The 25,347-nt window shown below is 41.2% G+C and overlaps 2 protein-coding genes across 15 annotated transcripts in view; one reads left to right on the forward strand and one right to left on the reverse strand.

Annotated features, from left to right (window-relative positions):
- LOC117369142 (zinc finger protein OZF-like) overlaps window positions 1–25,347 on the reverse strand; it is a 57,899-nt gene that overhangs the window by 27,145 nt on the left and 5,407 nt on the right. For 5 of the 14 annotated variants that reach the window (XM_033963195.1, XM_033963199.1, XM_033963198.1 and 2 more), the window contains one exon: window positions 13,044–13,124. In XM_033963195.1, the coding sequence (XP_033819086.1) occupies window positions 13,044–13,124 (81 nt within the window). Of the gene's footprint in view, window positions 1–13,043; window positions 13,174–13,733; window positions 13,799–25,347 lie in introns of those variants that run through there. The other 9 variants (XM_033963194.1, XM_033963192.1, XM_033963193.1 and 6 more) reach the window with 4 other exon arrangements.
- Window positions 1–25,347, forward strand: part of PSMC4 (proteasome 26S subunit, ATPase 4) — a 133,375-nt gene that overhangs the window by 23,282 nt on the left and 84,746 nt on the right. The window lies entirely within an intron of this gene.

The following is a 25,347-nucleotide window of genomic DNA, read 5'->3' on the forward strand; positions in this document are numbered from 1 at the left end:
AGACATAGTTGTACAGCAGGTATAACCAAAAGTTTAGACAGGTTGCCTAGTTGGCACTTATACGTTTTGACTTAGACCAAGTAAAAACAGGTATAAGTGCCATAAAAGGAGCCGCTGAGCTGATCACGGCTACCACAATCAGGTCAGTGGCCCCAGCAACCGGCCTACCCCACCACCGTAACAATCGCAGCAGGAGAGATTGTCTATCTCTCCTGCCGTGATAGCCGATCACCCCGCTACCCGAACTGCCACAACCCGCGGCAGGAGAGATGCTGAATCTCTCCTGCCTTTCTGATTGGTTAAGAGGGCTGTCCGTCTTCTGATGTTTTGAGTGACATCAGAGACTGTGAGGTACTTAGTGGGCATCACCTGTGTTGGAATCTAGTTGCTGCAGCTGTCTGTTAGCTGGGTGGAGGATTCCTGTTACCCGGTAAGCCGTGATTTGGAAGTTTAGTGAATGTTATAAGGTTTGAAAGAGAATTGTATGGGTGTATTTTAGTGCTTCTTGTGCTTAGTAGACGGTAGGATCTTCTTTTCACTGGGTGGTAGTCTGATTGATTATGTTTTATCTCCTCAGTGTCCCCTCCTGAAGAAGCCAACTGTGAAACCTAGGTTGGGTGGTCAGAGAGAGTATGACAGCAGTTTATAATTTAAGAATGTACCCGGAGCAGTTGCAGAGCTGAATTTTTGCCACCATGCAATACAAATAAGTAATAATCTCCTTATCTATGTAGAGTTTTTAGGTGTAATGAGAAGCAGGTGGCAGAGACAGTGAACATGCTATGATGGTCTCATTTGCAACTGGCTCCGTGAAAAATCACTAGAGTTCAGGTTGTGGGTCTGAGTGTTCACTTAATAGCACCTTTTGAAGCCAGTTTGATAGTGTAATTTTTTTAAATATATATATTATATTTATTATTATCTATTTAAGGTGATCAGTGATAGAGCTGTTAGTTTATCACCACTGGGTAATTTAAATCTCAGGTTTAGATTAGATTAGATTAGTATATAGTGGCATTTCATTGATGACATTTTCTTTATTTGGAAGGGCGAGAGGGATGAGGTCTGTCAATTTGTGCAATATTTGAACCAATGTAATTCTCATCTTATTTTCTCAGAGACCATTCATGCCCATCAATAAATTTTTTAGATATTACAATAAAATATGAAAATGGCCGGATTGATACTTCAATTTACCGTAAAAGTACGGATCGGAATACTTTGCTACATTATAGGCATAGAAAAACACACACCCCATTCACTTACCCCCCAATCAAAGAAGTAAAACGGAAAAAACTATACAACGGACTACTGGACACTCAGGCAGCGAAGATAGACAACCAAGTCTTCAACCTATTGACAACAACCCCAGACTACAAGATGTTCAGAAAGGAAATAAAAACTACACTCTTCAAGAAATCACTTAATAAAGCTTAATACAATGATAAAGCTTAACCCCCCTCTTACCATCCCCTCCCTAACCCCAGATCCTACTTTTCCCTCTCTTGGAAACCTTCTCTGATCTAACGTTGTAACTCTTCTTCCATAACTCTTTTTGTAATCCGCTTTGAACTGAAAGGTAATGGCGGAATAGAAATCTGTAATGTGATGTAATTATAAGAGTCATGAGTTTCAAGTTCAAGTTTCAAGTTTAATAAGATTTGTTATCTACGCAGTATCATATATTTCAATGTGTATAACAATTTTCCAATGCATAAAAAATAAAAAAAGGGTGGACAAAATATGACATTACATACAAATCATATAAGTTCTAATACAAACTGATACAAACTAATACAAAAAGGGTAATTTTTTTAAAAAAACAACATTTGGGGAGGAACATATAGGATGGGATCAAATAAAATCCATTAGAATCTGAAGATTTTATATTTGGGAGGTTAAGCTGTCTATGTATAAGACTTGCTTGACCCCATTTGATCGTGATTGGCGTGTGTTTGTTATCTTTTACGCAGTTTGCTTTATACCTTAACCACCATGGACCCCTGAGGAAGGCGTGTCATCCGAAACACGGACCGTGTCGGGTCCTTTGGTTGGCTATAAGGTTGTATATGTTACTGCATTTACTAATAAACAACGCCTGCATCTTGTACATTGTCTGCAGTCTGTTTGTTGTTTTATGGTATAAAGTATTGCAATAATCTAACCTGGAAATGATTAATGAATGAATAAGAGTATTGAGAGCTTCAGGTTTTAGAACTTTTGATAATAATCTGATGAGACATAATTTATAAAAGCAATTTTTAACTACTGAACTAATTTGATTATGATAAGAGAGTTCCTGGTCCAATGTTACTCCCAATATTTTTGTTGTAGTTACTATTTGGAGAGGGATGTTGTTTAGGAGTATCTGAGATGAAAATTTTTTTAGATCCTTTTTCCATGGGAAAAACATTATGGAAGATTTTGATGCGTTCAAGGCCAACATATTATCCTTGAGCCATTGGCTTATTTGTTTTAGCTTGTTATTAATAGATATTATCTCCTTTGGGTCTTCTGAATTTAGAGGGTACAAAAGTTGAATATTGTCTGCGTATGCAAATGAAGAAAATCCAATAGACTGACTGAGAGTTAGAAGAGGTGATAAAAAGATATTAAATAAAAGCGGGGAAAGAATTGAACCTTGTGGAATCCCAAAGGAATTGGTGAAGTTGTTAGATGTTGAGTTATTGAAAATGACCTTGGCTGATCAATCTTGAAAGTACGCTTTAAACCAATTTAGTACTTGATCGGAAATGCCAATAGGCCAAATACTTAGAATCAAGAGGTTATGTTCCTCAGATCAAGAATTTAAAAATCAAGCACACTTAATGATTGATAGATTTAAGGACAGGGGATATCCTACTAAATGTTTAAAAACAGCTTATAAGCGTGCTTCTAATGTACATCGGGAATGGTTAGATCATAATCCTCAACAAGGAAAACAAGGTACTTTGACCTGTGTCCTTCCGTATTCTACTGAAACTCTGCAGTTGCGCACCATAATTCAAAGACATTGGGACATTCTGAGATACCATCCTGAGTTCACTGACTTGCCTCGTTTTGCCTACAAATGAGGACAAAATTTGGGGGAACTAATAAAGCGCCCAAGATCCTTAGGTTCTTTGACACAAACCGGGGTCATCACCAATGTGGTAAATGTGTTTATTGCCAACATGCTTTAATAACCACTAGTGTGCACATACCTCATAGTAATTGGTATTATGAGCTATATGATTATACCGACTGTAAGTCTATGCAAGTGGTGCATGCCTTCATGTGCCTGTGTGGTCTAATGTGGCAAACTCGTTGGGTTATTAAGTTGAAGATAGCTGAGCACCTTAGCTGTCTGCTTAACAAGAAAGAAGCAGCCCCATTGGTTGAGCATTGGTTTGTAAAACATCATCGGGAAGCTGATTTGAAGTTTGTGATATTAAAACAATTTCATAGTACACATGGTGATATTATTTCCCGGCAGTTAATCAACTGTGAACAGCGATTTATTTTTTCCTGGGACACTGTAGCCCCAAAGGATTGAACAAAGCAGTGGAGTGGCCTTTGGGTTGCTAGTATCAGTCTGCCCAATCAGTTTAAAATACGTCAAGTATCATGTGATTTAATGAGTCTAGTTCGGGCTAGATTCACTAAGCTATGTTCATAGAGCTAGATTCACTAAGCAAACTGATCGTGTACCGCTCGGTTTGCGCTCAATTTACGACCCCGGCTCAATTCACTAACCACCCTCCAGACCTCATCCGCACCGTATGCGATCAGCGCATGCAAATGAGTAAAAATGCATGTAAATTTCTTAACATGTCAATTCATGAAACCATTTCCTCCAAACCGACTTGCCTTTCCGTTCCAAAAAGATACAACTGCTGAGGACCAGTCGTTTACATCCTCGCCGGCTATTTCTGCTTAGCAATTGACGCGTACATGTTAAGAACCCCATCAAAAATATATATCTACCCCTCCAAAAATCATAAATATATCAAAACTTTTAAATATATGTAAACCTTCATGTACATAAGCGTTAGAAATAATTTTTTTTTCTTTTTTGGAATGCGCATAGCGAGCGAGGGAGTGAATCTTGTATTTGTAATGCGCATTGCGAGAAAATCGTGGATTAACCCTGTGCTCTCCTTGCGCATTATACATTTCAAATATCAATTCCAAATAACCAAAAAAGCCCAAAAATCAAATAAAACTTTTATGGGCCAGCTATCCCTCCCCCCTTCCTTCCAGCTGGATTGTTGCGTGCATGTGACGGTAGGTGCATTCGGAGCCCGCTAATGATATCCGCGATTAAACCACGCCTCATTTCTACGCAAGTGAATTCCTAAATAGTTAGCGCATGCATTATGAGCTTCAAAACCAACCAGGATACAGTGTGCACATGCGTTGATCGATGTTTCAGCGCTAATAGCAGCGTGTTTACAATTGGATCATTTGCATGGACAAGTTGTATTGAATCGATTGGCTACAATGACTCGGAAATGGATAGGATACGAATAGGATAGATTTTGGGACTTTAGTGAATCCTGTCCATTGTGCTGAATTGAGAGCATTTCATTGCGGTTATGCCGCTATGAAGTCTTGAGTGAGACTCTTATCCAGTATGAGGTTGTTTATAGTTAACAAGAAGTGAGTTTTGAAAAATTTTAAAGGATTATTTTTAAGATGTGTGTGATTTTGAAATTTGTTATTTATATAATGCTGCTTCTTCTAGAGGGCTGAGCAAATCGTCCTCTTGAAAAAGCTGAAGGGGAAACATGTATCGTGTCAAACAATTACCTACATAGAAACATAGAAATTGACGGCAGATAAGGGCCACGGCCCATCTAGTCTGCCCACCCTGATGACCCTCCCTTACCTTTGCCTAGTGAATAGAGCCCACGTGTCGATCCCATTTGGCCTTAAAATCAGGCACGCTGCTGGCCTCAATCACCTGCAGTGGAAGATTATTCCAGCGATCAACCACCCTTTCAGTGAAAAAGAATTTCCTGGTGTCACCTCGTAGTTTCCCGCCTCTGATTTTCCACGGATGCCCTCTTGTTGCCATGGGTCCCTTGAAAAAGAAGATATCTTCTTCCGCTACGATGCGGCCCGTGAGATACTTGAACGTCTCGATCATGTCCCCCCTCTCTCTGCGCTCCTCAAGCGAGTATAGCTGCAGTTTGTCTAACCTTTCTTCGTACGGGAGATCTTTGAGTCCCGAGACCATCCGGGTGGCCATTCTCTGTATCGACTCCAATCTCAGCACATCTTTGCGATAATGTGGTCTCCAGAATTGCACACAGTATTCCAGGTGGGGCCTCACCATGGATCTATACAATGGCATAATGACTTCCGGCTTACGGCTGACGAAACCCCTGCGTATGCAACCTAGGATCTGTCTTGCCTTGGATGAGGCCTGCTCTACCTGACTGGCAGCCTTCATGTCCTCACTGACGATCACTCCCAGGTCCCGTTCTGCTACCGTTCTTGTTAGGATCTCACCATTAAGAGTATAAGTCTTGTATGGATTATGGTTGCCTAGGTGCATTACTTTGCATTTTTTGGCATTGAAGCTGAGTTGCCAGGTCCTAGACCAGCGCTCCAGTAGGAGTAGGTCGTGCATCATGTTGTCGGGCATTGAATCTTCGTCCGTTGTGCATTTTCCCACTACATTACTTAGTTTGGCGTCATCGGCGAATAAGGCTATTTTACCTCGAAGCCCTTCTGCCAAGTCTCTTATAAAGATGTTGAATAGGGTCGGTCCTAAGACCGAACCCTGTGGCACTCCACTGATCACCTCCGACATTTCTGAGGGGGTGCCGTTCACCACTACCCTTTGAAGCCTACCACCAAGCCAGTTCCCAACCCATTTCGTTAATGTGTCACCTAATCCTATAGAACTCATCTTGTTCAGCAACCTGCGGTGTGGTACGCTATCGAATGCTTTGCTAAAGTCCAGGTACACGATATCCAGGGACTCCCCAACATCCAGCTTCCCCGTCACCCAGTCAAAGAAGCTGATCAGGTTGGATTGACATGATCTCCCCTTAGTAAATCCATGTTGACGGGGGTACCTGACTACACATACTGTGTCGAGGAAGTTTTTGAAGGATAAACAGGATATCATATGGATTTTTGCAAGATGGACAAAATGGATTGTGTTGTGGACTTAATTTTTCTATTTTTTGTTTTTTGTGTTTGTGTTTTTTGGAGTGATTGGGGAGCACTGAGCACTTTTTGAACTTGAAGCAGAAGCCCGGGACTTAATGACAACTCCAGCAGAGATAAGTACCCCCTCTCTTATGTTTATTTAGAGCTTTAGCTTTTTTGAGCTTTAGTTATTATATTTGTAGGAAGGGAGGAGTGCTATGATGTATTTAAGCCTGAACTGGTAGAGTCCCATGCTCTTATGCCTTGAAGTTCGTATTGGCTTTCACTGAGCACTATTAATTAATTTATTATGTAGTTAAGAATAGTTTTAGAATATTATATTTTCTCTTTTTGAAAAAGGTGTATGTAGCTGGAGGGATAACATTTTTATAGTGCAGACTTGACATATGATGCCTTTATACAGTTGTGGTTTTCACATAGAAATTAAGAAAGGTAAATCCTCCCTCCTGTGATACTGTGCCAGGTTTTTCTGAGTAAAAGAGAGACAGCCTCCAAATGTCATGTATGAAGCCTCTAGTTTTACACAGAGCAGAATCCTTTGCTAGGCCAATTGCACTTGGGATATCAGTCCTTAATTTTAGGGACCTAGCATCTGAGATTTTATCCATCCCTAACAAAATGGCAGCACCCATTAGTAAATGTTATGAATAATGCAGTATATGCCATTAAAATGATATGCTACTAATGATACTGAACGAGACACTGTTAAAACCAAATTCAAGATTAGACTAATCTCGTAGAACATAAGAAAAGCCAAGCTGAGTCAGACCAAGAAAATAATAGGAAACAGCATAAGGAATGGTAAGCCAAATGTGAGGCGATGATAAGGAAGGCAAAGAGACCTTGAAAAGAAGATTATGTTGGAGGCAAAAACATACTAGTAAAAACCTTTTTTAGGTATATTAGAAGCAAGAAGCTGGGAAAAGAATCTGTTGGATCACTAGATGACCGAGGAATAAAAGGGGCACACAGGGAAGACAAGGCCATAGCAGAGAGATTAAATGAATTCTTTGCTTCGGTCTTTACCGAGAAAGATGTGGAGGAGATACTGGTGTCAGAAATTAAATGCTGATGAGTCAGAGAAGTTGAAACAAATCGCTGTAAACCTGGAAGATTTAAAGGGGCAATTTGACAAACTGAAGAATAGAAAATCACTTGGATCATATGGTAGATATCCCAAAGTACTGATAGAATTGAAAAACGACCTTGCAGAGCTACTGTTAGTAATTTATAATTTATCTTTAAAATCCAGCTTGGTATCAGAAGACTGGAAGGTGGCCAATTTAATACTAATTTTTAAAAAGGGTTCCAGAGGTGATCCAGGAAATTATAGACCAGTGAATCTGGACAAAATGGTAAAGACTATTATAAAGAACAAAACAACAGAGCATATACATAAGCATGGATTAATGAGAAAAAGCCAACATGGATTTAGTCAAGGGAAATCTTGCCTCACATAGTAACATAGTAGATGACGGCAGATAAAGACCCAAATGGTCCATCCAGTCTGCCCAACCTGATTCTTAGCTATTTCTGGGTAAGAATCCAAAGCTCTACCTGGTACTGTGCTTGGATTCCAACTGCCGAAATCTCCGTCAAAACCTACTCCAGCCCATCTAAACCCTCCCAGCCATTGAAGTCCTCTCCAGCTCATCCTCCCCCAAACGGCTATATACAGACTCAGACTGTGCAAGTCTGCCCAGTACTGGCCTTAGTTCAATATTTAATACTTTCTGATTCTAGATCCTCTGTGTTCATCCCACGCTTCTTTGAAATCAGTCACCATTTTCCTCTCCACTACCTCTCTCAGGAGCACATTCCAGGCATCCACCACCCTCTCCATAAAGCAGAATTTCCTAATATTGCTCTTGAATCTACCACCCCTCAACCTCAAATTATGTCCTCTGGTTTTACCATTTTCCTTTCTCTGGAAAAGATTTTGTTATATGTTAATCTAATCTAATCTAATCCTTAGGTTTGTATACCGCATCATCTCCACGTTCGTAGAACTCGACGCGGTTTACAGTAGAAGAAATAGGAAGGAACTACAACAGAGGGTTAGAGGTAGAAGTGTGAAGAAAATTTAGAGGACTTGGGATGCCAAAATATAAGAGTTTCCTTGATTCCTAAGTTGGAGGGAGACTTACATTTTTTGAGAAAAGCCAGGTTTTCAGATGTTTGCGGAAAACTTGGAGAGAGCTCAAGTTCCGAAGAGGGGAGGTAAGGTTGTTCCAGAGCTCAGTGATTTTGAAGTGGAGGGAGGTCTCTAGCTTTCCTGTGTGGGAAATGCCTTTTAGCGAGGGGAAGGATAGTTTTAATTTGTGGGAGGATCTGGTGGTATTAGGGTTTGAAGAATTCCAAGAAAGAGGGATAAAGGGAGGGAGGATACAATATAGGATTTTGAAAGTTAAACAGGCGCATTTATAGTGGACCCTGGCGATTATCGGAAGCCAGTGGAGCTTGGCCAGGAGTGGGGAGACATGGTCAAATTTACTTTTAGCGAAGATGAGCTTGGCTGCGGCATTCTGAATCCGTTGGAGTCTGTGGAGGTTTTTCTTAGTTAGGCTTAAGTAGATAGAGTTGCAATAGTCCAATCTGGAGAGGATGATGGATTAGACAAGGAGGGTAAAATGTTTTTGATGGAAGCAGGATCTAACTTTCCTCAGCATGTGAAGGCTGAAAAAGCATTTTTTTACCAAGAATTGGAGGTGGTCATTGAAAGGACAATGTGGAATCAATGATGATGCCCAAGACCTTGCTCGAGAACTCAAGCTGCAGAGAGGAGCCAGAGGGTAGTGGGATGGAGGTGGGTAAAAGATGTAAAAGAAAATTAGAAAGTCATGTGATAGGAGGTAATGCCCTATTATGGATTAAGAATTGGTTACAAAATATCCTTCAAGTATCTGAATGTCTGAATCGTATCTCCCCTGTCCCTCCTTTCCTCTAAGGTATACATATTCAGGGCTTCCAGTCTCTCCTCATATGTCTTCTGGCGCAAGCCTCTTAGCATTTTCGTTGCCCTCCTCTGGACCGCTTCAAGTCTTCTTACGTCTTTCACCAGATACAGTCTCCAAAACTGAACACAATACTCCAAGTGGGGCCTCACCAATGACCTGTACAGGAGCATCAACACCTTCTTCCTTCTACTGGCTACGCCTCTCTTTATACAACCTAGCATCCTTCTGGCAGCAGCCACCGCCTTGTCACACTGTTTTTTCACCTTTAGATCTTCAGACACTTATTACCCCAAGATCCCTCACCCCGTCCGTGCATATCAGCTTCTCACCTTCCAGCATATACGGTTCCTTCCGATTATTAATCCCCAAATGCATTACTCTGCATTTCTTTGCATTGAATTTTAGTTGCCAGGCATTAGACCACTCCTCTAACTTTTGCAGATCCTTTTTCATATTTTCCACGCCCTCTTTGGTGTCTACTCTGTTACAAATCTTGGTATCATCTGCAAAAAGGCACACTTTTCCTTATAACCCTTCGGCAATGTCACTCACAAACATATTGAACAGGATTGGCCCCAGCAACGAACCCTGAGGGACTCCACTACTCACCTTTCTTTCCTCCAAACGACTTCCATTAACCACCACCCTCTGGTGTCTGTCCAACAGCCAGTTTCTTTCTTTCTTTTTTTTTTTTTAATTTATTTATTTGTTTATTATTTTAACAATTTAAACAAGAGAATAAACTTCTTATACAGAAAATGAATAAGATATGGATTCCAATATCACAACAATAAATTTTTTAAAAGTAAAATTATCAACTTAATCAATCTTTAAAGTCCCATATTGGAGCGATCCAAGATTCGAATGAGTGAATCAATATAAAAAGAAAGGAAATAACATATCCTGTTGAAGAAAAGCAGACAACTTTCAGTGAATACAGGAAAAAAAATTTTTCTTATTCAATTGCAGTTGTTATCACATTTCCCCCCTCAAGACGTTTCATGGTTAGAAATCCTGACAGCTGAGAGGGTTCAAAGAATATATAGTTGGAAGATTTATATTTTACTAAACATTTGCATGGATATCGTAAAAGAAAGGTTGCACCCATTGCAGTTACTCCTGGCTTTAACAACAGAAATTGTTTTCTTCGTTTCTGAGTTTCTTTTGTCACATCCGGAAATATTTGAATTTTTTGACCTAGAAATTCCTTATGTCTGTTCTTAAAGAATAATTTCAATATCCAATGTTTGTCTGGCAGCAATACTACATTGACCAACAATGTAGCTGGTCTGACTAGTTCTTTCAATGAGGTATCCAGCATAGTTGTTAAGTCCATCTGTTGTTCCTGATCCTGATCTTGTAGTTGCCTGGATTGCTGCCTTTCTTGATTTTCCATTGGAAGATAATAGATTTTTGAAAATGGAGGAAAAATTTCTTCCGAGACATCAAGTATATCCTGAAAGTATTTTTTTAACATTTCTTTAGCTGAGATTGAGGATATTTTGGGAAAATTTTAAATTCTAAGATTATTAGATCTGCTATTATTCTCCAAAATTTCCATCTTCCTTCTCAGATTCAGATTGTCTCTGATTATAGTGGACTGAATCTTATTAACTTCCAAAAAATCATTTTCAATTTTTGTGTTAATTACAAAATTATCCTGTTTCAAAGTTTTTATATCCTCATTTTGTTCCTGGAACTTCTGTTCTAGCACTTTAATTTGGGGTGACAAAGTTTGACCCAGAGTCACAACTAAATCCCATAACGAATCCAGGGTAACATTAGTGGGTTTAGTAATTATGAACATACTTGCAGCCTTTGACTCCTGTCCAGCTGTTCCGAGTCCTTCCTGAGCGCCTTGTTCCTCTTGCTCCATCGATGGTTTCCCCGCAGACAAGCTCTCATCTAGTGCCAAACTCGAGATAGCCTCCCGGGAGATAGAGTTCACCACTTCGGGCAGACTGTCCTCCCGTGGAGAGCTGGCACTCTGCGGTTGTGGAGGCGGGGTCCTAGCGTCTGGGCTCAGCGTGGATTCCAGCCCAGGGAGACACACAACGGCTTCACTCAATGCCTGTGGCTCCAGCGGGCGACTCCCAGATGCAAACGATTCCTGTTGAAGGCGCCTCAAAAAATCATCAATTGTTGCCTGTGAGGGAATCTCCAAGCGCCGCGAGGCTCCAGCAGCGCTTTTTCCTCTCCTTTTCGGCATCACTGCGAACTCCGGTATGCAAAACGTGATTCTCTGAGAGCGTCTCTCTCACTAACTGTTGTCCGCGGCCATCTTGGATCCCCTATGCCATCCAACAGCCAGTTTCTAACCCAGTTCATCACTTTGGGTCCTAACTTCAGCCGTTCAAGTTTGTTCAAGAGCCTCTTATGAGAAACTGTATCAAAGGCTTTGCTGAAAACTAAGTAAATTACATCTAGCATATGTCCTCAATCCAGCTCTCTGGTCACCCAATCAAAAAATTCAATCAGGTTTGTTTGGCACGATTTACCTTTTGTAAAGCCATGTTGCCTTTGATCCTGTAACCCATTATATTCAAGGAAGTACACTATCCTTTCTTTCAGCAACATTTCCATTATTTTTCCAACAACCGATTTTCTCACCAGTCCACTACATTTATTCAAAGGGGTGAATAAACCATCTAGATAAAGGTGAGCTGATTGATATTGTGTATCTGAATTTTCAAAAGATATTTGAGAAAGTACCTCATGAAAGATGTAAAAGAAAATTAGAAAGTCATGTGATAGGAGGTAATGCCCTATTATGGATTAAGAACTGGTTACAAAATAGAAAACAGAGAGTATGGTTAAATAGTCAATATTCTCAATGAAGAAGGGTAAATAGTGGGGTTCCACAGGGGTCTATGCTGGTAGCACTGCTTTTTAACATTTCTCAATATTCTAAAGATGGGAATAATTAATTTTTCTAATGAAAAGGTTCAGAAAAGGGCAACAAAATGATAAAAGGGATGGGACAACTTCCCTATGAAGAAAGGTTAAAACAGTTAGGGTTCCTCAGCTTGGAGAAGAGAGCAGCTCAGGGGAGATATGATAGAGGTTTATAGGGCTTGAAATCAAGGTGGAAGAGAATTCACTAAATCTCCCATTTGAGAATGGTAAACTTCTGATAGACATGAGATACTGTGGGTCAGGATAAATTGAATTTGAATTTAGCTCATGCCCTTTTCAGTTGTAGTTCAAGGAGAGTTACTTTCAGTTACAGTAGATAGTTTTCCTGTTACCAGACAGCTTACAATCTAAGTTTGTTCCTAAGTCAATGGAGGGAAAGTGATTTGTCCAAGATCACAAGGAGTGGCAGTGGGATTTGAACCTGGCTTCCCCAATTCTCAGCTTGGCACTCTAACCAGTAGGCTATTTCACTAAGCAGTGGTTTTCATTAAGGAAAGCCAGTGGCTGGCTGAACCTTTTAAATATATCATGGCACATAAAGACCTGAATGGTCCATCTAGTCTGCCCAAGAGTCATAATTAAACTAACATTGAATGAAGTTGGAGAATGTTATGAAAGCAGTTAGCTTAGCAGGGTTTAAGGTTTGGATGATTTCCCAAAAGAAAAATCCATAAGCCATTATTAAGATGGACTTGGGAAAATCCACTGCTTATTCTTAGGATGAGCAACATAAAATCTGGTTTAGTCCTTGGGATCCTGCCAGGTACTTGTGATCTGGGATGGCCACTGTTGGATGATGGACTGCGCTTGATGGACCTTTAGTATGTCCCAGTATGACAACTCTTATATTCTTATGTTCATAAGATGCTGGGTCTGATGGACTTTTGGTCTGACCCAGCATAGCACATCTTATGTTATGCGCTCTATGCAAGACTAGATATAAATCATAAACAGATCCTGTAATCAGTCTCTGGGGGGGTAGATGATAAATAGCAGCATATTTACCTTGTGATATCAGGAAGCTGTGAATCTCCTTGATGACCTTCTTGTATATCTCCTTCTGCCATTCTCTCAGAATGTCCCACTCTGCTTCCAAGAAATAAGCAGTGACATCACTGAACATGACAGATGCCTGTGTAAAATTACAAAGTTAGGCTTAATCTCTACTAACTACCATATTTGTTAATATTTTCCTATGGTTCAGCTTCTAGCCTTTTACTGCCTAAAAATTAAAGATCTGAGTGCAAATTGCTCCACAGCTTTCATACAGAACTTAAGACTTCAAATGTTTGTATATCACAGCTTTAAAACAAACAGAAACTACCAACCATAGACCCTACTCTCCAAAACTTCTGGATTTTTTTCTATGCACTTTGATAGTTGGTATATCAAATTGAAATAAATGATCAAAGATTAACAATTATTTTTGGAACAATGTATTTTATTCCCTAGCATATGGACTTCCATGAAGTACTTTCCGCTGAAGTTTGATTAATTTCCAATTTTCCATCAATAAGGGACTTATTCTGTATATAGCATAAGGGACAAATTCTGTATATAGCATTATAATGAAATATTAGGTTCTTACTGTGGCTAATCTTCTTTCGTGTAATTCCGCATTTTATTCTGGGAACAGTCTTCCCTGGCTAGTCAGGGGCTGTAGGAACTTCGCTTGATAGAAGTTTTAGCACTTACCTCTGCACTTATCCCCTGAAGCATGCTCCCTGGATATCAGTTAGTCTTCAAGCAGCCAGGAATCTCTATAGGAAAAACAAGAGAGAGAGAAGGGAATAGGGAACTTCCCGCCAAACAATCAATTCTGCTCTTATTAACATATTCAAAATATCAACAATGAAAACCAGAAAACAGGTTATGAAACATTAAAACCTGAACAATATAAAACTGCTATAGGGAGACACAACCTGCACTGTCAGAATCTATGGACCTCCCTAACCTAACTCAGTAGTAATACAGATGGCATTCTTAGAAAAGGTCTGAGACTGAAATCCAGCTTACTAGTAAACAGGCAGGCAATCTGCGAATCGGACAGACACAGGGCGGGTTCCCAGAATAAAGTGCGGATTTACAAGAAAGAAGATTAGCAGAGGTAAGAACCTAATCTTTCGTTCTTGTACAATCCCACTTTATTCTGAGCACATATGGGACATAACAGAGCAGTCTCGAAATATCAGGGTGGGCCTAATGAGCCCACTGCCAACACTGATGCCCCAAAAGCAGCATCCTGCTTGGCCGTCACATCAATCCGATAAAACTTGGTAAAGATGTGCAGGGTGACCATGTAGCCACCCTGCAAATCTCTTCCGGCAAAACCGCCATAGACTTTGCTCAAGAAGAAGACATTCCTCTTGTAAAATGAGCCCAAACCCCAAGGGGGTGGGGTGCTTTTTTTTCCTGCCGCTACAAAGGCAGCAGAGATGGCTTCACGGATCCATCTTGAAATGGTAGCCTTAGAGACAGGCTTACCCTTATGGGCTGGACCTGAGAGGACAAACAGTTGGTCCGACAGGCAAAACTCGTTGGTGACCTTCAAATACCACAGCAGAAGGTGGCAAACGTCCAGGGATCGCAAAATTCTGGGCCTTGGAACCCGAGGGGATGAATGCCAAAAGACAAACTTCCAGATTCACATTGAAGAAATAAAGGCACTGTCTGCAATATAACTGCAGAATCTGTGATCCACAGAAAAGGATCCTGGCAAGAAAGAGCCTGAAGCTCTGAAACCCTCTGGGCAGACATGACCACAACCAGGAACACTGTCTTGATGGAAAGATCCTTTAACAAAGCCTGTTCAAGGGGTTCATAAGGCGGATGAGCCAAACAGCAGATAACCAGATTTAGATTCCACGTTGAATAAGGGAGGTTTCAACAGAAGCTTCAGCCAAACCGCTCCTCTCAAGAAACAGACATCTGGATGAGTCACTAATGAACCTCTGAGTGAAAAACCCAGGATCTGAACCCTGAGAGAAGCCACAGCAAGGCCCTTTTTCAGGCCATCCTGCAGAAAGCCTAGAACCTGTGCAGCTGAGGGAACCAAATTATCCATCTGACAACTTGAGCACCGAGTCTGGTAACACTTCCAAGCTTTTGCATAGGCCGCCAACGTGGACTTCCTCTTGCTGTACAGTAATGTAGCAATTACCGTAGTCGAATAGCCCCGGGCCATCAAGGCCGCGCGCTCAAGAGCCAAGCCGTAAGACCAAAATGGTCCAGATCCTGCAGAACGATTGGTCCCTGAGTAAGACAAGGGTGACAGGGAAGCCAAAGTCCTTGGCCTTGCTGGAGCCGAACCAGACTGGCATACCACAGTCTTCTCAGCAATCGGTGGCATAAGAACATAAGAACTGCCGCAGCTGGGTCAGACCAGTGGTCCATTGTGCCCAGCAGTCCGCTCCCTTGGCAGCCCTTAGGTCAAAGACCAGTGCCCTAATTGAGACTAGCCTTACCTGCATATGTTCTGGTTCAGAAGGAACTTGTCTAACTTTGTCTTGAATCCCTGGAGAGTGTTTTCCCCTAAAACAGTGTCCGGAAGAGCGTTCCAGTTTTCTACCATTTTCTGGGTGAAGAAGAACTTCCTTACGTTTGTACGGAATCTATCCCTTTTTAACTTTAGAGAGTGCCCTCTCGTTCTCTACCTTGGAGAGGGTGAATAACCTGTCTTTATCTACTAAGTCTATTCCCTTCATTATTTCGATCATGTCCCCTCTCAGCCTCCTCTTTTCAAGGGAGAAGAGGCCCAGTTTCTCTAATCTCACCTGGAATACTGCGTCCAGCACTGGACTGTGTCAATTTTGAGACATCAGGAAATATGTATACCCTTTCACCTAAAAAGGTGATTTGTTTTAAATTAAAGTATAATTTCAACAGCATTTCTTTATCCTGTAAAAACACAAGAGATACTAACAATGTCGCCCGACCCAATGTTTCAGTTTCAGAAGATTGCAATATAGCTGATACATCTAACTGCTCAATTCCACCTTCTAAAACTTTTTCTTTTTGTAGATTCTTTAAATAATAAATTCTCTGGGTCGGAGGAAGATTCGATTCTGAAACTTTTAAAACTGTCATCACACAGTTCTTAAAGAGTTCCTGAGGAGACATATATTTAGCTATTGGAAAATTAAGAATCCTTAAATTCAAATTTTTCTGTTGATTTTCCAAATTTTCTATCTTCCTCAGAAACATTATTCTATCAGTCATTTATTTAGTCACCAAGTTCTTATTCTCAACTGTTAGTTTCTCTAGTTTAGAAAGCTCAGTCTTCTGCTGTTGAACTGAAGTCTCCAAAAGGGTTATCCTGGAAGAAGTATTTAAAGTAATAGATATAAAGTTGGTACAAACCGAGTGCAGGTTTTCAATCGCAGACCATATAGTCAAGAGTCACTGCCTGTGGTTTTTCCAGTGGCTTGAGGGCAGAGATAACTGCCAGATTCCCATGGGCTAGATCCCCAGAGAGCAAACTCCGGGCTCCCTCGCCCTCTCCATCGCTGGTCCCCTCAGGTTCTATGCTCCCAAGGTGCAATGACTCCTGTCCCAGAGTCGGCATCGCTGGAATCACTTCCGGGTCAATCTCGGGTACTTGTGTTTTATGAGAGTATGGACCTAACAATATATTTAATTCATACTGAGGTTTTAATGTTATTAACTGGGTAAGCTTAAAAATACTATTTGGGGTGAAACTGGTAGTTCCTGAGGTATTTCCTTTCTTTTATGGAGGTAACTATTAATTTAAATGACTAATTCATTAAATTAACAATCTTTGTATTGAATGTATATGAAATATGGTAATTATTTTGAGGTCAGAACAGGGGATTGTTTACTGATTTGTTTTATTTCTTAATTAACTGGGATACATGATTTATTTATTTTATATATTGTAAATTGAATATTCAATGCTTAATAACATTATTAGTATAGGGTGATGGTTAGATAATTCAAAATTATAATTTAGTTACTATTAATTATTGAATATGGGGAAACAGTTTTAGAATGCCTAGGGGAGGATGGTAGTTGCTAGTCATTAAGCGTGCACCCAAGTTTATGGGTTGGGTTAGGGGTAGGGAGAGGGGAGGGTTTAGTTTAGGATCCTGGATGTGGGGGGAAATTTTATTGGGTTGGGTGGAGGGAGGGGGAAAAGGGTTCTTCTTAAGGAGTTTGGGATGTGTAATGGTTTAAAAGGGCTGATAGGGGTAAATATAATTTTGGTTTATTTTGTATGATATCATTCTGTTAAAATTTTACAATGAGTTTAAAATTGTTTTTATTAAATGTCAATGGGCTCAACCATCCGATTAAGAGGAAAAAAACACTCAATTTTTTTAAAACAGCAGGAGGCGAACATATATTTTATTCAGGAAACTCACTTATCTGCTAGTGAATCAGCCAAGTTGGAAGGGGGGTAGGTCAAGCATAGTTTTTTCGCTCCTGCAGTGGGAAAAAAGGCTGGGGTGGCTATCCTAGCAAATAGAAAATGCTCAGCTGCATTTAGTGTAATTTCAGCAGATCCTATGGGAAGATGGATTCAGGTGCACATGAGCTCAGGAAAAGATATTCTGGCACTTTTTAATATTTATGCCCCTAATTCAGATCAACTAAACCAGGGGTGTCAAAGTCCCTCCTCGAGGGCCGGAATCCAGTCGGGTTTTCTGGATTTCCCCAATGAATATGCATTGAAAGCAGTGCATGCAAATAGATCTCATGCAGATTCATTGGGGAAATCCTGAAAACCCGACTGGATTCTGGCCCTCGAGGACCGACTTTGACACCTGTGAACTAAACTATAAACTCCTATACGTTTGCCAAAAGGTGCTTAAAAAGATACAAAAAAGAAGGCAAAAGATGTCATTAAGGACTCTATGAGTGTGTCTATCAGCTAATCACTACTAACAGACCAAACCACACAAATACCAAATGTCAATTGAGGAGTAGGGACGCTCTCAGTGTGAGGTTATTAGCGACGGGAGAACAAACTCCAGCACTTCCACTACAAAGACGGAGGTGAATCACCCCGCCTGCACACCATCATCGGGCGTCCCTAGTGTGCAAAATCAACTGTGCAGAATTAATAACAATAAATAAGTCACAAACAGTGAACTAGTGAGAGAGTGAATCACACTGAAAACCCACTCATAGAGTCCTCCCCAGCCTAATCCCCAAGATACAAAATGAAACCACAGCCAACTTAGCTTTTAAAGCGAGCCAAATGAAGTCAATGAGAATTGCAGGAGACCAGAATAGTCATTGGATCAACCGGTTTCGGGTGAAACCCTTCATCAGGATCTTAAGGCTGGAGCAGAACCGGCTGGCACTTGGACGAACATTTCTCAAAAACGTCCAAGCGCCGAAAATAAAAACGGGTTTTGGACGTATTTCTAAACAACCTAGGCCTTCATAGTGCCGCTCAACATCCAAAGCTAAACGGGGCGTTTTGGGAGGCGTGTCGAGGGCAGGAGTTGGGCGGGACATGGGCTGGCTTAGACTTAGTCATACAGCATGTATAAGCAAAAGTTATACAGCCCAGGATCGACGGAACTTGGACGTTGTGACTTAGACCATGTAAAACATGGTCTAAGTCACAAAAACCCACCTATACTCACCAGATAAGCACTGCAAACACATAACACAGACCCACACACACTACCCCAGTGATCACCAACCCTTCCATCCCCATAAAAATTTTATTCACAACTTTAAATTTCAGCCTCCAGACCATCATCATCACCTGGCCGTCTAGCATAGGAAAGCCTAGTCGTCCAGCCCAGAGGCAGCTTAAGTCATCTTGGGGGTGGGTTAGGAACCCATAGAGAGGAGGACCCATGCCCATAAGCCCCTGTAATCACTGCATTGATACTTAAACATGTGCACTGCCCTATACACCCCAAAATACCTTTTTTACTGGCATATAAGTGGCTCCTGCAGCCATAAGGGCTATTGGGGTGGTAGATAAGTGGGTCTAGGGGATTCTGGAGGTGGTTTGGCGGGCTCACCGTCGCCTATAAGGGAGCTGTAGTGAGGAGAAGCCATGGCACCCTTTTTGTGAAGTTCACAGCAGTGTCCTGTAAGGTACCCCACTATTTAGGTGGCATGTCTGGGTATGCATGCCATCACTTTGCAGACCCCTCCCACGTCCAACAGGGCTTGTTCTAGGCGTTTTGGACGGAAAGTTGGGTGGAAATGTGGTATAAAGATGGATGATTTACTGGCTTGGACGATCAGATCGGCAAGACGTATAATTAGACTATTTTCGAAAGTAAAAAAAAGTTGGACGTATCTTTCGAAAATGTGTCTTAGGCTCTTTTTAACTTTGGACGACTTGCGAGATGGACGTAAACGGACTTAGACGTCCCTTTCGATTATGCTCCTCTAGGTCTGTGTGTTTTTCCAAAGTGAGGTGCTTGTCAAGAGTTACGCCTAATATTTTTAAAGTAGATTCAATTTTATATTCTCGTCCACACACATGAATCAAATTTTCTTTTATCTTTTCATTGGGAGTTGCCAGAACTATCAGGGTTTAAAGCTAACTTAAATAAGACGGAAGTGATGGATATTTCAGCATCAACAGAGAGGATTATGCAATTACAAAAATCAGTACCCCTGAAATGGGTGAAGGGTCCTATATGCTATTTGGGAATAACTTTGGGAGCAGATTGGACACTTTTGTTCCAGCAAAATTATATACCATTAGTAAAGGACATCCAGAAAGACTTAGATAGGTAGAATAAGTTGTTCATTTCTTGGCTAGGACGTATGGAAGTGGTAAAGATGATGATTCTCCCTAGGTTTATTTATTTTTTTCCATGTTCTACCGATAGAAATCCCAAAACAGTATTTTCAAAAATGAAATAATATGATACTCAGATTTATATGGGGAGGGAAGCGCCCAAGGGTTGGCAAACAGGCAATGTTTAAGTGGAAAATGCTATTAAACTCCTAGTACGTTGGTACGTCACCCTGGTTTTAATTAGTAAATGTAGCAAGCAGAGTGATACTAATTGTTGGAAAGGCTGTGGTGAAAGAGGTACATTTTACCATATGTGGTGGGAATGTCAAATGGTCCAGAAGTTTTGGAAGCAAGTATTTGAATATGTGAGCAGACTAATTCAGACTCCACTCAAGCTGAATCCTGAAAGAGCATTGTTGGGAGTAAGGATAGAAGGTTTAACACATTCTCAATCTAAACTTTTGGACTTAGCATTTATAGCTGCTAGATTGACCCTTGCCCAGCAATGGCGTATGCTAAATGTACCTACCTTAAGAGATGTGAGGGAACGTTTAGGAATAGTCTGTGAAAAATATAGACTTTTGGCCCTTTTAACTAATCAATGGGCAAAATGTAATGATATATGGGAGAGTTATATTGAAAAAGTTATAGAAAAAGAAGCCTTATGAAAGAATTATTCTATACCAGGTCTGCTGGGGGGGTGCGATAGGGAATGGAATTCTTTTAACCTTACTATTCGTAAGATGTGTTATTTTTTCCAATTAGTTTATAAATTGTATGTTGTATTGAGATTATTGTATTGAATGAAAATACTCAAAGATTAAAAAAAAAAAAGAATCAATACCTATCTCAGAAAGTTGGTAGATCAGAATGTCATGGTGAAAGACGTCAAAGGTCACAGATAGGTCAAATTGTAATAGAATAGTAAACTTATTACAAGAGTGTAGTTGCTGAACCTTTGAGATTAGTGAGACCAATAGAGATTCGGTACTGAAGTTAGGTCTGAAACCATATTGGCAAGGTAACAGAATGGAAAATCTCTCTAAATATGATGAAAATTGAGCAGATATGATAGACACTAACATTTTGGTTGGTAGCTAAACGGTGAGGAAGGGTCTATGTCAACTTTTTTCAGTCATGGGGTCAGAGCAATGTAGACCATCTCTTCAAAAAATAGACCTGACAGTAAGATCAGTTTTAATGCCTGCAGGAATTTTGAAATAAGATCCTCAAACCGACTAGATTCGAAGCACCTGCACACTGAATGATTTTCCGCTAGTTCCCAGGACCAACACAAATCTTGATCGCGGAGCTCCACTGGGTTAGCCATATTATTAAGAACATAAGCAGTGCCTCTGCTGGGTCAGACCAGAGGTCCATCATGCCCAGCAGTCCGCTCACGCGGCAGCCCATACAGGTCCAGGACTGTATAGTAATCCTCTATCTATACCCTTTTATCCCCTTTTCCTTCAGGAAATCATCTAATCCCTTCTTGAACCCCAATACCGTACTCTGTCCTATCACACCCTCCGGAAGCGCATTCCAGGTGTCTACCACCCGTTGGGTGAAAAAGAACTTCCTAGCATTGGTTCTGAATCTGTCCCCTCTTAATTTTTCCGAATGCCCTCTCCACTTTCTCTATGCCCTTCATGATCTTGTAAGTCTCTATCATGTCCCCTCTAAGCCTCCGCTTTTCCAGGGAAAATAGCCCCAGTTTCTCTAATCTTTCAGCATATGAAAGATTTTCCATACCTTTTATCAATCACGTCGTTCTTTTCTGAACCCTCTCGAGTATCGCCATATCCTTCTTAAGGTACGGTGACCAATATTGGACGCAGTACTCCAGATGCGGGCGCACCATTGCCTGATACAACGGCAGGATAACTTCTTTCGTTCTGGTTGTAATACCTTTCTTGATAATACCTAGTATTTTATTCGCCTTCTTAGAAGCCGCTGCGCACTGTGCCGACTCCTTCATTGTCTTGTCCACTATTACCCCTAAGTCCTTTTCTAGGGTACTTTCACCCATTACCAGCCCTCCCATCGTATAACTGTACTTCGGGTTTCTGTTTCCTACATGCAAGACTTTACATTTCTCTATATTAAACTTCATCTGCCATCTCGTCGCCCACTCTTCTACTTTGTTCAGGTCCCTTTGTAAATCCTCACAGTCTCCTTTAGTCCCAACTCCACTAAATAGTTTGGTGTTGTTTGGTGCCCTAGGGAAGCAAGTGGATAGAAAGAGTAGCGGATGCAATTGCAGGCATCACCTCATCTGTAAGCACAAAGAAAGACTGGTCTCCAGCAGAGGGGAAGACCCCACAGATAGACTAGTTTTCAGAGGGGGTATCACAAGCGGTTTTTAGCGCAGGGAGCCTATGAGCGTCGAGAGCAGCGCGGGGCATTCAGCACAGCTCCCTGCACTAAAAACCACTATCACAGTTTAGTAAAAAGGGCGAGGGTATTTGTCTATTTTTGTATAGTTGTTATTGAGGTGACTTTGTATAGAGTCATCTGCCTTGACCTCTTTGAAAAAACCCCCGAATATAAATGATAATTAACATTTTCTCTGCGTACAGTGTGCTTTGTGGGTTTTTTTTTTTATTTTATTGTTGGTAGATCATTTTGACTTGGTCATTTTAAAAGTAGCTCGCAAGCCGAAAAAGTGTGGGCATCCCTTCTGTGAACAGTGGTGTCCGTCCCAGCTTGTGCTCCCTCCGGTGGTTGCTTCACTTCTGGCCGGCTCCCCTGATCAAAGCCGCGGGTGTCGGCTCCTCACGCAATCTGCGGCTGCGTCGGAAGCGTTCCCTCTGACGTCACGATGTCAGAGAAAAGGCTTCCAATGCTGCCGCAGATCGTGTGAGGTGTAGAAGCCCGCTGCTTTGAGCAGGGGAACTGGGCAGGGAAGAGATGTTCCTGCTGCACAGGGAAGGGGGGGGAGAAATGCTGCACAGGCAAGGGGGGAGAAATGCTGCTGCTGCACAGGGAAGGGGGGAGAAATGCTGCTGCTGCTGCACAGGGAAGGGGGGAGAAATGCTACTGCTGCACAGGGAAGGGGTGAGAGAAATGCTGCTGCTGCACCCAATTGGGGAGAGAGAGAGAAGAAGGGAGAAGAAAGACAAGGGAGAGGAACCAGAGATGCCAAGTTCATGGGAGGGGTGGAAAGGAAAGGAGATACCAAACCATGGAGGGGGAGGAAGAGATGCCATGGCATGGGGGGAGGGAAGGGAAGGAGATAGAGATAGAGATACCACACCATGGTATGGAGTGGGAAGGAAAGAAGGAAAGGAGAAGAGAAAGAGAGAGATGCCAAAGCATAGGGGAGGGGGTGGAGACAGAAAAATGGAGAGGGGTGAAGCTGAAATGAATCATGTGCAAAGGAGAGAAGGGACCCCGGATATACAGTTTATTGAAGGGACATAGAAAGAGGGAAGATGCCATATGGAAGAGAGAGAGGGTGGACAGTAGATGGAAGGGGCAGAGAAAGTGTGGGAAGTAGATGGAAGGGGTAGAGAGAGAGAGGGCAGAAGCTGGGTGGAAGGGGCAAAGAGAGGGCAGATGTTGCATGGAAGGGAAAGAGGACAAGCGCTGTATAGAAAGAAGAGAGCAAAGAGAAGATGATTAAAGCAGAAACGACAAAAGGTAGAAAGATTTTTTTGTTGTTGTTGCTTTACTTAGAATCAAGTAGTATTGTAACTGTATTGATAAAAGTTTATAAATAGGAAATGGTAATAAGGCAATTTTTTGAATTAAACCCCTTTCCTCAGGACAGAATAGCATAACAGCAGTATACTGTACTGTTCTGAAGAAAGATTTGGCCTCTGAAAGCTAATTGAAAAATGGATTAGTCCAATAAAATGGTATTTTCTTATTTCTCATTATTTGTTTTATTTTTATTTGTTAATTTGTAAAGTGGTGATTGTTATGTATCAGTTTTTTCAAATTTACATCTACAGTCTTTATATTTTGCACAGTATTAGGGAACATGTGTCACTGTTTTTGTGGTGTTGTGGTGTTGTATTGTATGCAGAGTCTGGTTTCTTGGCGGTTCAGTTTAACTTTTGTCTACATATTTCTGTTTTTAGTTTGTGATTATTCCATATTGGGCAAGGGTGTATCTCTGTTCTGTGTGTATGAAAAGGACATAGTTTTTTCAGTTGGCATTGACTGCAGGATCAATTGACTGTGCGGGATCTGGCTTGTTTAGCTTTACAATGTATGTGTTGGTGTTCTAGTGCTCACTGCAGTATTTAAGATGCTGCCTTTTCCTAGGTACACTCTTGTTGTGCGATATGTGGATTGTTACTAAAAATCATATTTTTGTTATAGATGGGAAGGGTGTCAAAAAATGATGGGGCCCGGGTGTCACATATGCTAGGTACGCCACTGCCCAGAAGAAAGCATAGACATAGTGTTTGAAATGCCTGGAGCTGAACCGGAACAGATGGATGCAAGTTTAGCAATTTCCTGCCAGTGATTTAATTTACCCTTTTTGGATATTGGTTTTTGGGGACAATTGACAGATGAAGTCAACTATCAAGGAACTGTGTTTGTGAAGTTTTTTTTTGTTGTTGTTGTTGTTGCACAGCAGTGGGGGCTGGGCTGGAAGCAGTGCTGGAATTGTGCACAGCACTAATTGACTGTTCTACACTAGCTGAGACTGAGCTTATAGGAAGCTGGTGTGTTTTTTTTTTTGTTTGCTGCATTGCAAGAGAGTGACTGCCAGAATTGGGGAGGGTTCACAAAAGACCTCAGGTAGGGAATTTTGTGGGTGCTTGTTAAAAGCCATTATTAAAAGTGAACCCAGCAATTCTGTTCCCAGTCCCCAGGGACTGGAGAGTTGCTACAGCCTAGAGAGGCAAAGTTTGGACTGCATTGCGCTGAGGTTTTGTTTTGTTGTTTAAACTGCAAGGACCTGGTGAAGCTCGGGACTATGTTAACCTAAAGCCCAGGTCTCCTTAACGTGGAGTGAAATTTTTTTTGGTTTTTTTGTTTGCTTTTTCCTGTTGGGAACAGTATGGAAGTGCCTAGGACATGACTGCAGGCTACTTACCTGAGGCAGAACTTGAGATTTGCTTGTTGGATTATAAATTGGTTACTATGAACTATTTGTTTGTTGAGTAAAAGCCAGTAAAATAGTTGTTTGTTTTTTTTAACTTATTGCAATGGTCTGAAAGATTTTTGGTTTCTTATTATTACACTAGAGAACTGTATTACCGTGTAGGGTCTCCCCCTTTGGAAGCTGCGCCAGGGTCGTGCTGCTACCTGTCAGCAGCCCCCCACAGTATCTTTGCGGGACCGACTGGTGACACAGCATAAGCAAAAGAAGAGTTGAGCTGTCGTTTATACCATACTCTTCTAATCCATAGAAAATGTAATATTAAAGTACCACATAATCTGGTGGAAGAATAATGCAAATGAGAACAAAGCAAAATCAGATTATCTGAAATCATTCTGTAATATACAATGAACCATGCAAGCTGATTTAAACTTAATTCACCTCTCAACTGATAACCAATGAAGATTCTTATACGCTGTAGCGTGTCTGCCCCTTAGAGCAAGGCAGGGACT

The sequence above is a fragment of the Geotrypetes seraphini genome, chromosome 11, assembly GCF_902459505.1.
Source record: "Geotrypetes seraphini chromosome 11, aGeoSer1.1, whole genome shotgun sequence".
NCBI classification, from domain to species: Eukaryota; Metazoa; Chordata; class Amphibia; order Gymnophiona; family Dermophiidae; genus Geotrypetes; species Geotrypetes seraphini.